General features: G+C 32.4%; 1 protein-coding gene across 2 annotated transcripts in view; it reads right to left on the reverse strand.

Annotated features, from left to right (window-relative positions):
* Nucleotides 1-15,874, reverse strand: part of LOC107438897 (cadherin 74A) — a 128,682-nt gene that overhangs the window by 59,762 nt on the left and 53,046 nt on the right. For both annotated transcript variants that reach the window (XM_043044638.2, XM_071181921.1), the window contains exons 9-14: nucleotides 15,100-15,178; nucleotides 13,037-13,179; nucleotides 10,933-11,121; nucleotides 7,466-7,633; nucleotides 5,968-6,123; nucleotides 2,486-2,553 (exon numbers count right to left, since the gene is read on the reverse strand). In XM_043044638.2, coding sequence (XP_042900572.2) covers nucleotides 2,486-2,553; nucleotides 5,968-6,123; nucleotides 7,466-7,633; nucleotides 10,933-11,121; nucleotides 13,037-13,179; nucleotides 15,100-15,178 — 803 coding nt within the window. The remainder of the gene's footprint in view (nucleotides 1-2,485; nucleotides 2,554-5,967; nucleotides 6,124-7,465; nucleotides 7,634-10,932; nucleotides 11,122-13,036; nucleotides 13,180-15,099; nucleotides 15,179-15,874) is intronic.

Genomic DNA, 15,874 nt, shown 5'->3' on the forward strand with positions numbered 1-15,874 from the left:
CAAGTATTAATCGAAAAATACAAGTACAAGGGAAAGGAAAAGTAAAAAATAATTTATAATATTTACAAATATATACAAACAAGGGGTGACTCCCCTGCCTCCCCCGGTAGCCGGGCTTTGCAGCTGCAGAGTACACAGTGTGTTTAAATTTGAAAAATTAGTCTAAATTGGAGTTAAAATGTTAACAGAGTCCTTAATAAAGTAAGCGGGGGCAGGACTAAACTTAGCATTATATATATATATATATATATATATACAATNATATATATATATGGATCAGAAATTATGGGACGGTAATATTTCAAGACTAAAAGTGGTAGTAGCCGAAGCCAACAATAGAAAATCGTATCAGGAACTATTTTTTTAAAAAAAAAGCAGAGATGCTATAGATGACTAAAAATGCGAAAAATGGTATAAACTCAATTTTTTATTTTATTTATTATCTCTTTAATTATTCATCAGAAACTACTACTATGACTTACATTTCAAATTATCTATATTTGATGCAAAAACACACTTAGCAGTCACTTTCAAAGGTAAACTGGAAAAAAATATGCTATAAAATATTTCTAATTTTAATTTCGTTATGAAAAATTTTGAATTTTATGTTTCACCACTTTTTCCAATTTTAGTCGTCCGTGGGCAACCCTGAGAAAGGTATTCATTTTGATACACAAAAGTTGAAAATGTCTTCTTACTGTAAGTACATCTTCAGATCTAGACACGCTTATTTGAAGTTATTGAAATATTCTGGTAGGAACGAAAGAACTGAGATACAATATTTTATTTTAACACATTGCAGACGGGTCACATAAAAATACGTTTTTGAAAGATTGCCACAAACGATTCAGTATATTTGAAATCAGTAGTACAATTGTTCGTAGTAATTTATTTTAAACTGCAGCTATAATAACAAGTTTGTTCCAACCATTATGAAATCTTACCTACCACATTTTTTATACAATAACATTTTAAACTGTAACATTAAACTATAATATTTTTTTTATTTATAACAGCTGTAATACAACAACATCTATAACAGCTGTTTTTGGAAAAGTTCTCGACGCACCTCAATCTGGGAATTCCCACTTTTCTCTCACCGTCTACTCAGCTATGACCAACGCGAAATTTTTTTTTACAAGAATTTTGTGTCCTTTTTGGATGTAACTATTATTACCGTCATTGAACAACCGACCCAATTTAAGGTTTACGTCTAGCAATGTTTCGTAGCCTCGTAAATTTGAACCTAATCCGGAAATGAGAACTTCTAGATCAAGTATAGGGAGAAATTTGCCATTGCAGAGAACTTTTTGATGGAAATAACTCGCATTTGCGTTACATGGAGAGGAAAACCACGAAACCCTTCCATGATTAGCATGACGGCAGAGGGACTCTAACCCATGACCCGTCTACCTCTGAGGATATCTTTATATCAGCACTGTGGTCGGTGCTAGTTTTGCGGAATTTGTTTCGGCCAGTCATTGCTAAGATTCGATTTGGAATTTTTGATGGAACTCATTTTCGTTACATCCTGATTGTAACCTCCCACTGTTAGCCTGACGGCAAGGTGACCCTATGCATGATCCATCTACCACTGAGAATATCTTTACGTTAGCACTGTGGTCAGTGGACCTAGGTGCGGAATTCGTTTTGGCCTGCCATAGCTGGGATTCGAACCCAGTTTACCTCATTGGGAGGAGAATGCTTTAACTCCTGAGCCACTACGGATCTTTTTGTGTAACTAGACGATTCTAGTCCCTAACCTACTAATCTCACATGCTCTTAAATACAAAAAAATTTTAATTTCTCTTAATTTTTAATTGTTAGCCGCCCTAATCGCCTGAGAAAAAGAATGTTTCCGTTAAGAGTTTCCTCTGACGGATGTGTCTCTCCAGAGAGTGTTGGAATTACCAAATTTTGATTTTGAATTCTCAGAAAACTGCAAACATTGCATTGAATTCGTTTAAACCCCTTCATGATCATCAACTCAACCTCTCCAAAAGTGTATTGGACCTGCAGAATTTTATGTTTTGACATCTGCAAACTGCATCGAATTGGTTTAGGTTTCTCACCATGATCATCTTGTACCTTTACTTCTCCGTCATCATTAACTCAACTCATCACCCTCAGTCGAACTCTCTCTTACAGCACAGAGGATAAAAGTGAAGAGCTAATATCCTCTACTTCATCCAACTCAACTGGGAAAGTTTCCGGATGCAATGTGTTAACAATTCTACGAATTTTTAAAAAAAATTTCCGGTAAGTCGTGCGCATTGTGTATTAACCTTAGTAACAGAAAATGGCTCTAAGTATTACTGAACTGCCATTTTTTTTGTAAAGGTACGTTGCTTAAGAAGTGCTGTGTTTTCCTACTTCCACCAATTTGTGGTGGAAAAAATTTAATTCGCAGCAAAATTTGTATTTTCAAGTATGATTCTTGGAAACTGTATAGACTTTAATTAAAGGAAAATGTAGTAATACCTACTTGTTAGATCCAAATCCTTTCAGAGCGTAGGTGATTTTTCCAAAACGGCCACTATCAACATCATTAGCCTGGGAAAAAAAAGCGTTTCAAAAACATAAAGAGGAAAAATATAAAAAATTGCAGAAAATCTTTGTTTACATTTAATAATGAATTATCTAACACGAATAAAAACTTAGTCGAAAATTAGAAATAAAAAACCTCAAAATTATAGAATTTTATTTAGTTTATTTTTGGGAGACTCCCTATCTTAGACAGGAGTATAGACTTTAATTATAAGCTATTTTAATCTTGTAATAGATGGATTTTTTTAAGCCTTTATCCATGATTTAATATGACACCTAGAGGACTAAGTTCACGAAGATATCAAACCACAATGGGATGCCTGCAAGTGACGTTGTGTGGGTATCTCGATCTTGATTGGTTGTTGAAAAGTGGCATACATTAAAAGTGCAACTGTTCTTTCCGTTCCATTTCGAGTAAGCGAAGCCATTCAATCATCAGTTCTCTTAAATGATACATTCTATATTCATACACTAAGATTATTTGGCAAATATTTCCTTCTTACTTAATGCAAAGACAGACATGGTGGAACATAAATAAACTAACGAAGTTGACAGGTACAGAAAAAAAATATATCATGGTTGTAATAAAATTCGTAAACATATAATAAAGTAAAAGATGCAGAAGAGAAAGAGCTACGTATCAATAAATTCGATGAATGAAACGGCACTGAGTTTAATTAACTTCACGTTAATTAAATACAGTACCGTATTTAATTAACGTGAACTTAATAATTCTTCTTATATGCCGTATTAATGACGCTTATGCCGTATTTAATAACTCTTCTTCTTGAAGTGCAAGTACCCAATTTGCGCAGGGAAAAAAATGGCAAATATTTATTAAGATGACTTAGTTTTAAATCAAAAAGTGTATTATTTTAATTAGTTTTTACATCTTTCATTCTAAAAAAGTCAAACCTAATTTTGTAAATAAAAAAATAGCATTGGGAAAATTTTTTCTTTATGTTGCCTCATACTTTTGAACGGATCTGATATTTCTTGCGTCACTGGTTTCAAATCTGCACTCGGTTTCTCTCTTTTAGATAGAGGAGTTCTTATGCAATTTAATGTCCTATTCCTAAACAGAATTTCTAAAATTTTACTGGAGTGAATACGTTCCAGCTTCTTTTTGCTGCGTAGGGAGTGAAAGGAAGAAGGTATTAATTCATTTCAGTTTATGATGCACTACGTTAAAGTTATGATTTTTTTTTTGTCATAAGTGTTAAGCTCAAAGGAGCAGACAACTGAATATGTATGTAGATAAACCTACACGTTCTTAATAAATTTGTACATTCAGATAAAAGATAAACTAAATTAGTATTTGTATCAATACAACAAAAAATTTGTTCCCCAGTGTAGTTGAAAACTTTATCTCTGACCGATTTTTCAGCTGACGATCCCAATCCTATCGATCTGAATGACCTCTTTCAGCTAATGAGCCCGAATGCATACGATCTCGAAATCTTCTTTCAGCTGAGCAGCCCGTCTCATCTCCAATTCGCGCGCAATCCTGGTTAAAATTTGTTATGAAGTTATGGGTGTTAAAGAAAAGTTTAAAGGAATTAACACGTTAAAATTTGTTGAAACATGAAGAGCACATATTGATGCTCATCTCCATTGGCCTATGATGGGCTTACATTGGCTCGACGGCCTGTAACCTGTGATGGGCCTATATAGTTTATTACAGTAAGGCTTATTTATTGAGAAACGTTTGTATAATTTTACGCTCGTAACTAAAAGAGTGAACTGAATCTAAATAATGCAACCATTACTTTCGGGACTAGGTGATCACATTTCACTTAAAAACATAAAAATGCGAACCCTCAGTTCGAGTTCTGTATTCGCCTGCACTACTATATTCACCATGATTGGTGACCCGGATGCAATGAACTCTCTGAAAAAAGGCCTAACCTCACACTTACTGCATCATAGCTCAGTTCACACGCGTTTGACTTACAAGATAACAAACATTACCCTTACAAAATAATAAGGTGTTTTTGAGGTTGACAGATGTTAAAATATACACCTGAGATAGAAAACGAGGTTATGTTTTGCACCAAAAAAAACCTCATTAATAAACCCAATTTCAACCTCATTTACACCTCACAAAATCAATCTCATATATTACTCAGAAATAATTTTAGTTTAGATCGAGCGAAATCATTCACACCTCAAATATGCGTATTTGCTTGAAGTGTAGAAAAATTAATCCGTGCACCTCAAAAACAACCTCCCTAAGCCGGTTGCTCTAAAATAGATTTCCATCAACCTCAAAACAGCCTCAAGTGTGATTAAACCAACTTCATACACTTTGATTATACACCTTGGGAGGTTGATCTTTTAAGGTTGCTTTTGAAATCAACTTCGAATAAACCTGAAACCAATCTTGACACCTCCAAACAACCTCATATAAACCTCAAAAATACCTTAATTTTTTTGTAAGGTTAATTTTTTTTGTTTTTTTGTATCTCTTACACTAGATGTCACAACTAGATTAACTAGATAAACGCCATATAACGCGGTTCAAGATTTTGACAATCATATCTATTATGAGTCAGTTCTGTTTAAATCACTTGACCATCTCAAAAAGCAGCCCTCGTCTTTTATAGCTGCATGGTGTCTTTTACTGAAAAATATGAGGGAACTACCCTCGTTTCAAATGCTCTCAATCCAGCGCTAATTGGTGACCGCTGCTATAAATTAGTTCATTTGAAACTGACGTAACTATACAATGTTCGTTAATAGAGCCGTGGTGGATCAGGGAATAGAGCGTTCGCCTTCCAATGAGGTAAACCGGGTTCGAATCCCGGCGTTGGCTAGACAATACGAATTCCGAACCCGGCTCCCACCGATCACAGTGCTGACGTAAAATATCCTCAGCGGTAGACGGATTATGGGTTAGAGTCCCCTTGCAGACAGGCTAACTGGGAGAGTTTTTCGTGTTTTTGCTCTGCATGTAACGTAAACGCATGTTGGTTCCATCAAAAAAAGTCCTTCACTAAGGCTAATTACTCCCAATACCGGATTCAGGAGTTACGTTTTCTGGGTTGGGTCTAAAATTACAAGGTTACGAAGTTGAACATTAATAGTCGTAAACCCAAAATCAGGTCGGCTGTTTTAACGACGGTTATAAAATATACTGCCGTGCAATTGCAAAAACATCGGAATTTCTTTGCGATAGATTTCAAGAAAAGTGGCAACAACTATTTTTTTTTCACTTTGCTATGCTATTAATAATACAGTAAAATTTTAAAAAAAATTTGATTTTTTCTTTCTTTTGCAATACGTAGTTTATCATACAAATATGTCAAATATATTAAAATCTCAATCAGGAATTTATTGTCACAGGCTCTATAAATAATTAAGTGAGCGAAACATAGATAAACTTTTTAATTCAAAATTATAAAATAAAAAGGTACTTACTGTTAAAGTAAATATGCTTCGCCCCGGCTCAACATTTTCTGGTACTTGCAACAGGTACTGATCATTTTGGAAAACTGGAGCATTATCATTAGCGTCTGTTAAAGTCACAGTTACGGTGGCAGAATCACTTTCAAATCCTTCTTGCAAAGTTTTGATCTTAAAATATTGTAAGAAATCAATTCATTGTTTGTTTTTTATAGAAAACTGTGCTGTATATTTAAAACAAAAATCTATCTTACAACTTTTGATTAAAAAAAAGAACAAGGAAGCTAATGATTGCTCTTTTAATGCATCAATTTAAAAGCAAAATCTTAAATTTTTTACTCCTTCCACGGAAAATAAATAATTCAAACATATAATATTATGTAAATTAGACATTATATTTTAAAGTGTTTTGGGGAAATAGGAAATTCTTAATTTTTGAAAATTCTTAATTCATTCAAGCCCGATTTAATCAAATACCAAATTAAAAGCAGGCAACCAAATACAAAACTGCTTGTGACCTCTTGAATTATGATTTATTATAATATTTCTTTACTGGATTATTTATCAAATCTGACTAGAGAACTATACAAAGTACACTGTCATTTGTATGATGAATTAGTTATCAATGAATCATCTTTTTCTGGAACCAAACTGACAGCAAAATATTCTTACCACCACCTTTTGTTCATTCGTAGCAAATGCATGACGCGTCGTCAAAACTACACAAATGGGTATATTTTTATTCTACAACTTCATAAAAACTTTTCGAACGACTGTTCTCTTTCTACTGTGAATGACAGAAATGGGTGGTTGTTGACTTCCACCAGTGAATGTCACATAGTCGCCTTGGTAAATGACAGGTCCAGTTAAGTGTCCTTGCCCGGTATGCCCTACATCAACTTTTTTTAAGATCCCGGTATGCATTTGCATGGTACTCCGAACACTGATATTTCTTCTAATCTATCCTCAGCAGTTATTGAAATATCGAATAAATATAATAATTTCAGCGAATTAATTGATATCAAATTGGATATAACAAATATTTAGGACATTCACCAAAGCGACTATGTGATTGTTGACATTCACCGGTGGAAGTCAACATTCTCTTAACTTCGGTTATTTACAGTAACAACAACACAAGATTGTAAAAAAAGGGTTACTTTATTTGCATTTAATAATTTTTGGTTTTGAGAGGAAAGAATAATTTATTATTCAAATAAAAATGTATGTAAGTTTAATCACGAAGTTTCTTAGGAAAAAATAAAAAAGAGAGAAACTTTAAAGATCCGGTTTTGTGTCCAACTTTCCCCTACTTATTTTGTATTTAAGGAGTGCACGATACTTAAAGTACACTTGGCGGCTTTAGGAGCATTAGATTTTGTCGTTTTTATCAAATTCAGTTACTCTTTTGATCTTTGATACAAAACATACATTCTTTCGTCGATCTTTCACGGTTTAATACACCCCAATCAAAATGTGCTTTTTCCATAAAGCTAATAGTAACATATTTTACCTTAAAAATAAAGATTCTTTTATTTATATTTTCATAATCCAAATCTTGTGCATTCTGTATTCTTATGATAACGGGTGTTCTTCCAATTGCAACAGTCGGAAAGACGGCAAACATACCTTCTGAGTTCATCACATCTTCTAAGACAAGACTGAATTTTGCATTATCTCCCTGTAAACGAAAAACAATAATGACCAACCTGGAAATAATAACAATTTAGATAAACATAATTTCTTTAGTTTTGTCAACACTCGAGTCCTATATATTAGTTTAAATGGTTAGATATAATGTTTGTCAAAATCAATATAAATCAAATTTTAAAAAAAAAATTCTTCCGTTTAAATATGAGATTTGGCATAAATATCGAAGAGGCCATCTTGCTTCGTTTTGTGAGAAAAAATTTTCTAGAACTAATAAAATTTTTGTTTTCACGTATTTTTCTTGATTTAATGGATTACACTTAAAGGATATTTTTCGTAGCACTACAAATAAATATTTTATTAGTTTTTATAAGACCCCATTTGGGTTCATATACCTCCCTGCGAAATTTATAAAATATTGCCAAATTTAGCAAAAATTCGACACATTTTATGTCTAATTCCCTACCGATTTAAGAAATCTTTTGACAAACGAGAAACAGTTGACATATCTGGGATAAATGCTGGACTGATAGAAAGTTTATTAATCCATTATTGAACAGCAGGGTCCCATCTTTCTGAAGAAGAAAAAAGCGTTTCTTTAGGGGAAAAATCCACTCTGAATTCAATTTTTTTTAAATCGATTTTTCTTACAAAATTTTCCTCAATCGATTTTTTTCTTGATACGAGAGAGGACTTTTTAAGGAACATTTCTTATAATAAATATACGAAAAAACTGGAAAAAAATTAATAACGGAGGTGTAATTTTAAAAATTATTGAAAAATTGCAAATAAGGCAAAACTGAGGGTCCCGAAATCGGAGCGAGTCTGAAGATATGTTAGAAATCATTATTGACTTCATAGACATCGACACTGGCAAATTTTACTATATTCAACTACGTTAATTATTAGATTAACTAATGATATATTAAGTTAGAAAGCAATTATCCTAACCAATGATGAATAAAATTATTTGAAAAATGGACTGGGCTTAGTAGGTAAAAAGATAAAAAATTATCAATTAGTGGGAGCAATGATATTTAAAGATATTGACCCCAACCTATGGGGAAGTAGAAGAAGATAAAGCTAGGTTGTGTTTGGTTAAACAAACATTTAAAAAAAATGATGCAATGTTAATAAAGATGCTTATAATGATAATAAAACATTAGTCTGCAATTTTGCATTGATAATACATTTAGTTTGCCCAGGGAATGGTAAGAATGAAAAATATTATTTAAGAATTAGTTTAATTAATTTAATTAAGGTGATCGCTATGTTAAAGCTTATGCGGAGTCAAACATTAAATTAAAACGACAATAAATAAAAATATTAACATTGAGAAGTTAATTAAGGCGGTCAAAGTCAACGCTTGCAAAATGGCGAACTTTAACATAGCGAAAACCTATTCCGAGATCATGTCATTGTTTAGAAAGATACCTATAAAAATTTTATACGAAACCGCCGAAATTTAATAACATTATAAATTTAGTGAAGAATATCATGGCTCATTGCAAAGAAATGTTAAAAATTAAAAATAAGTTAGAAAAAGTACATTTAGAAGAAGCCAAAGTTATCGATAAAATGCGCTTGCATTAAATGGCGTTAGAAAAATGGCGGTCTGGTACTCTAAGCCTAAGTCAATGGAACATCGGATTTTAAACGTTCATTAATGGAAAATAAACCTCTCCAGAGGCTGAAAAAGACTCACCAAAGATGCCTTTTGGAATTACATGTTAGTTTTCATAAACTTTAAAGAGGAAATATCAGTATTTTATGGTTTTTAAGAATTTATTCAGGAGCTACTGTAGAGAAGTTGTCACTGAAGGGGGAGTCCCCATTCTTGGTCAATACTTGAAAATTATATTTTGTGGCCGGTATAGCCTGGTTGGTATGACGTTGGGCCCATACATAGAGGTGGTGGGATCAATCCCCGCCGGCCGAAAATTCCCCGTGTAGCAAATGGTGACTGGTGCATGTTAAATCTATCGGGTCACAAAGTCATCCATTTTCCCATAACAAATTATACCTCTTGGCATATACTGAATTGTAGATTGATCGCTCTCTGGTTCAGGTCAGAATTACGATCCGTGGATGAATGAATGTATGAATGGGTCCACCCTAAAAACGGGTTGCAAGGTGTGAGTGCCTGAAGTCCTATTCTTAAAGTCTAGATGGTGCCACTGAAAAACAAGAAACGCACCCTCGACCTTAAAATTTGCTGGGTTTCACCATGCAGACTTGCTGATATTGGCAAATGACATTCGAAACAACAGCAATAACAAAAAATTTTCCGATAAAGCTCATTGAAATGAGTTTACATATTCACAAACACTTCAATATTTGAGTTTCGTGCGAAACAAATTTTTTTAGTGGTAGGGAAATAAAGTCAAAATTTTTAAAACAGATAGAATTTTTATAAGACTTTTGAGCATGATGATTGCTTAATCTGGCATTTAATATGTCGGTTTCAATTATATGTAGTGACAAATAAAAATCTTTTAATTCTTATTGATTTAGTAGGAAGCTAAGCCTCCTATTCGCTGACGACACATCATCAGGGTGCAATAAGTGTTTCTTGGTATAAAATAGTTGAAATGATTCAACTAAAGAGAGCACTTGTCCCGCCACTTCCAATTTGTTTTCCTTTATGATACTATTAGGATCTATATGTGAGCATAAAATCATTTTTCTATGTAATCATTTTTTGAAATAGCATTTAAAATTAAAAGTGTATTGTTATAACAAATTTAGTGAGTTCACATAACTGCAATATATATTTGCTTACCAAACGGACGGGCGTGTTTTAAATGTAATTCATCACTTTGTGCATGAGGCTGAAAGTTAAGTTCTAAATCATTTAACTCTGTTTAACCGCAATTCTTAATAGTATATTAATGTAATTTGCACCAAAAAATAAATTTAAAATAGTTAATAAGATCAGACACCGATTAAAATAGTTTTATCTTAAAATGTAACGAAGAATTACATTATTCTAATAATAATAAAAACAATCCTCCTAAACTCTTTACTTAGAAATCAAACAAAATCAAAAGCATAATAATAACTGTGTGGGTAATTTTAACCTTTAGATCAGGGAAACAAAAATATTTATAGGAAAACAATAACTTTATGACTGATGACAACGAAATCAATTAATGTGGGTAAACTGATCATGCCATGTGTTTTACCAGCCAATAAAAAATTATTATTACCTGCAACAATTACAAATTACAACAACAATGGAGAATTGTGACACCATCACTAGATATTAAGAAATATTAATGCATCAGTGGAAAAACAATTTTCTTAAAACAAGGGAAAATGTATGCTTACAACATCCATATCTGTGACAACAATACTGAGTCCCGGAAGTGGTGTATTCATTCCTATGTCTTCTGAGATGCTCACATTGAAGTCATGTCCACTGAAGATGGGTGCCTCGTCATTCACGTCTCCAACTACTATAGTGATGTTGGCCGTTGATGACTCTCCCACGGGCAACCCATTCACCAACTCTATAGCCTATTTCAAAAGAAAGAATTCAATTTAGAGGCTTAGCAATAACGGGAGCAGTGTACCGCGGAACCCTGTGGTTCCGTCGAAGGGTCACGAGGACTCCAAGGATTTCAAATTCCTTAAACTATTTTATAACAATCGTTGAACAGCTGACCCAATTTTGAACTTACGGCTACCACTGCGTAGCCTTATAATTTTGAACTCAATCCAGATAACTAGGGAACTCCTGGATCAAGTTTTGGGAGAAATTTGCCTGACTTTTTGATAGAACTAACTCGCATTAGTTCTATTAAAATCATGGAGAGGAGCGGTTAGTCTGACTGCAAAAGGACTCTAACCCACGATCCGTCTACCACTGAGGATATTTTACGTCAGCACTTTGGTGGGTATGAGCCGGGTACGAAATTCGTATCGACCAGCCATCGCTGGGATTCGAATCCGGTTCATCTCATTGGAAGGTGAGCGATCTATCCTCTGAGCCATCACGGCTCTCTTCAAACGATTCATGATTTTTTAAAACCTGTTATTATACTTATAACCAATTAAAAAATTGTCCTTTATTTGATATTTTATTTATTTTTATAAAAATCACTTAAGTGAACAATAATAAAGAAAAAATAAAGAAGGAAACTATTTTTTCCAATAACAATCTATGGAATAAATTACAAAAAGGCTCATTGCATTGGTAAAAATTGCTTTCTTATTTCTTATCGAACTTTTCAATTCAAGTATAAAATAACCAAATCGTTGAATGAATAAATATGTTTCTCTTATAACCATTCTTAACGTTTATAACAGTTCTTTTTCGAAAGCAGTTTTTTTTATAAACGAATAAAAAAAATCTTGATATTAATAAATGCAAGGCATTTCTTTCGCAGCGTTTCTCAAAATATGGAAAATGTCACAAGTTTCAAATATAAAATGAAAAAAAAAGAAGAATAAAGAAGCGTGAAATAAAGTAATTTTCAGAATATTTTAAATTATTCATAATAATTCCATTTTAATAATACACATGGGGTACAGTCAAGGAATATACATAGAGGAAGAATGCTAGCTTTCATAGCCATAATGTAAACCAGTCACCCAAAGCATAGTGTGGTCCCTGAGTATAAAAGAAAAAACAATATTTAGCGACACAGCAGCTGAAGTTCTTGAAACGGGTTTCCACCCTCCTCTCCTCTCAACCACTACTGGTGTTGGGGAGAAGAAAAGTTCTCTTTTTGATTATTATTCGTTTGTTCTGAATTTTTGCACTATTGATAAATGGTACTGTACTGTTAATAAACTTATTCCCTTAAGATACCATTATCATCCATGTTGATTAAATTTGCTAACATATTTTGACATAGAAAGGAAGAATAAAGCGGTGCTTGGCATTAGGCAGCGCACCCAATAATACATTTAGAGTTGCCCAAAAACTGGTTCGCAGATGACATACCTCCTGTCAGGCACTTTGCTTCTTATGCACAAGCGCTGGATCATAGTACATATAATGCTGTGTTAAATCTGAGTATATGTTGATCACCCTGTAAGTTGTTTTTCTGGTACAGCATACCTTGTTCCCCGCGTTAGTTAAGCATTCTAAGAGCTGGAGTTCTCCTTTCTATATTCTTTGGTACAGTTTGGACAACAAAAGAAAAAGGTTATCAGGTGGTGACTGGAAAATATTTTTTAATCGTCTTTTGTTATATTTATAGTTACCCTTTCCCCAATTGCGACACTTAATTTTGTCCTAAAGTGAGATGCCTTAATTTTCTGTTCCTTTCAGGAAGTCAGTAAGCCTGTATACAACTTCGGCAGACTAATTAACTCCAATTTTATCTGCATTCTAAGAGCGTTCTAAGAGCTGCTTCAAGAAAATGAAGCCATTAGAATGAAGTTTATGACAATTAATACATGCCGTGAGACATTGTTCCTTTACCTTAATCTGAAAAACATAGAGTCCACCATTATCCAATATTCCTGGGTCTTCTCTGTCAATTGGATTGCGTGTCTCCAGAATTGTTGTGTACAGCTTACGATCGTCGCTCACCACATTGCCGAGCTTGAAATATTCTTTTACATCTGATAGAGGAATAAAAGTTAACCATATAAGAAAACAATTACAGTAATAAAAAACAAACAACTATTATTTAAACCCTGGAATCAAAAGGTAGAAGAATCTTTCAGCATAAAATAATGGGTAACAATTTTAAAACGCTTTTTTAATTTCTTTAAATTGTGGACACCGTGAAGTTCTAACTCAGTACAATATTTATAATGGTTGTGAAATAACAATAAAAGTAAGCTTAATTTGATTAATTTTTTTCAGCTCTTAACTTATACAACGCGGATAGCAGGCCTTAGATATATATAGTATTTAGTTTTATATATAGTATTCATTCGTTCGTTCGTTGTAGTGGATCTGGGAGTCTGAGGCCTTACGGCCCTTTTCCCATATATATAGTGTTGTTCAAAATTATTGCAAATCAAATTTATAAAACAAAATTTAAAATGGTCAAGTATTGTTTTCTGCTGCTATTTTATATATTTGCAGTAGTTACAGTGTCCTATAAAAAAGAATTAGGATGATGTAGTCGATTTAGTTAAAATTTTAAATAAAACTTTTAAATTTTACTCTATTTTAAAAATCTGTGGTCAATTTTATGACTATATTGTTAATATGCCGTAGTAGCTACCCCAAACAAACGAAAATAATTATCCCTTCATGTTTTCTGCCCTTACATGTTAGTTACGTCGGACTACTGAATTAATTCGTGCCCTCCTTCTTCGATGGAGTGCCTTCAAACCAGAGACTAATAGAGGGAACCGCTTCACGCTTCAAGGCAATCGATGAGTAATACCGATGAATTCCGTAAGCGAGGACATGCTTAAAAGTATGATTCACTGTTTTGTAAATTAGATCTTAAGTTATTTTCTTCATCACTTCATGTAAATGATTCAAAACTTCATTTGAAACGCCACTTTTCATATGAAGCATTCACATTTCATATGAAGTATTCATGTTTCACTCTTGTGGCAAAGTTATTAAAAATTCTTAAAGCTTTAGTTTTTAGAAGTCTACTACTCCATGAAATGTTTCTCAAAAAACGTAGCAGCTGGCAGTTCTACGTAGTCCTGTAATTTTTATAAAAGTAAATGCTGTCAGAAATATGCAAATTAGTTACCGTTTTCGGCGGGGAATAGTGCTTAGAATCATGGAATAAAATTAAATCAGCAAAAAAAAAGAAGTCAAATCATTTTGACAACAAATGAATCCAAAACATTTTATTTCATATTTAATTTCCATTTCTATTTTATTTCTATTATATTATTCCTAGATTTCTATTTCTATTATTATTTCTATTTTTATTTCCACTTGAACTTTTGCAGTTGATAATCAACTTTCTTAAAAAGATTAATAAATATAAAATAAATGACTTTCCATCATTTTCCATCAATCAAACTCAAAATTGGAAATTTAATAGAGATTCTTTAAACTCAAACAATTAAAATAATCTATAAATATCTATTGTAGTCATTGGATACCTTGAGTTTGAAGAATATCAAACTCAAGGTGGCTAATTGTTTAAAAAGTGTATAACTGAAGTGAAATTATCAAATATTACATTCCTGTTAAAATAAGACGGTTTACTGGAATTGCTTAGATATTAGATTGAAATATAGAATTGCCGTGGAAGGAACTATAGTTATTTACCTGTATTTCTTGTTACGGATGTGTTACGCTACATTCATACGCCAGCAAAATTAAAAGTACGAAACATTTGCTAATAAATTATTCCACTCAAATTGTAAAATAATTTGTTAGTGGAAAAAAATACTTTGACATCATTTCAAAAACAATAATTTTAATTTTTTATTTCAAAAAAATTGCTTTTTATATTAGTAATAAAAAATGTAAAGAAAATAAAATATTTTCAGGACACTTTAATCGTTTCGAATTATTTTTAGGCTAGCGAAATATGATAATATTGAATTTAGTACCGTTTTCTATGAGGAGTGTTAGGTCACGTGGTTCACCGCCATCTCCGTCTTTGACAGCCAAATTCAAAACAGAAGAACCCTGGAAATAAAGATGATTTTTAACAATTTTTGTTCAACATCAAAAAAATATATTAAAAATTCCAATTATCATGTTTTTTCTCGTAGTAGATTTAAAAGGAAAAAAAAACTATAATTATAATTTTGTATCGCAATATTTGTTACTGCTCAAAATGATAACAAAATGAAATAAAGTCTATGTTGAAAACGAAATCAATGCTTAAGTTAATTCTTTTTTACTTTATTTTAAACACATATCTAAACCACAGTTGCATCATCATACTCAATAAAAAATTTCTGGGAGCTTTTTTTCATCCGTCATGAAAGTTTTGACCTTAATGAGCTATTTTCTAGTAAATGAAATGCAAATTTGGGTGAAAAGAACAGTGGAATATTTTGTATTCTAGATTAAGATTAATCGCAACAAAAGTAGGCAGCGTGAGCTTTATGTATTTTTATCCAGTTTTCAAATGTAAAATTTAATCATTCTGCGGCATCACAATTGAATGCTTCTTTTAAAAAAAATTTGGATTTGTATTTTTTTAGTATTGGCCTTGTATTGGCTTTGTATTTAATGATCATACCTACAAAAATTTCTGCTTCTGGCATCATTTTTTTTTAAGTAGCCGACTCCGGTGACCAATTGGTCCGTCTTTTTGAGTAAAAAAAATTTTAAGTTTTTTTTAGATTTAAAATTGTACATTCAAATATATATATA

The sequence above is a fragment of the Parasteatoda tepidariorum genome, chromosome 6, assembly GCF_043381705.1.
Source record: "Parasteatoda tepidariorum isolate YZ-2023 chromosome 6, CAS_Ptep_4.0, whole genome shotgun sequence".
In the NCBI taxonomy this organism is placed as follows: domain Eukaryota; kingdom Metazoa; phylum Arthropoda; class Arachnida; order Araneae; family Theridiidae; genus Parasteatoda; species Parasteatoda tepidariorum.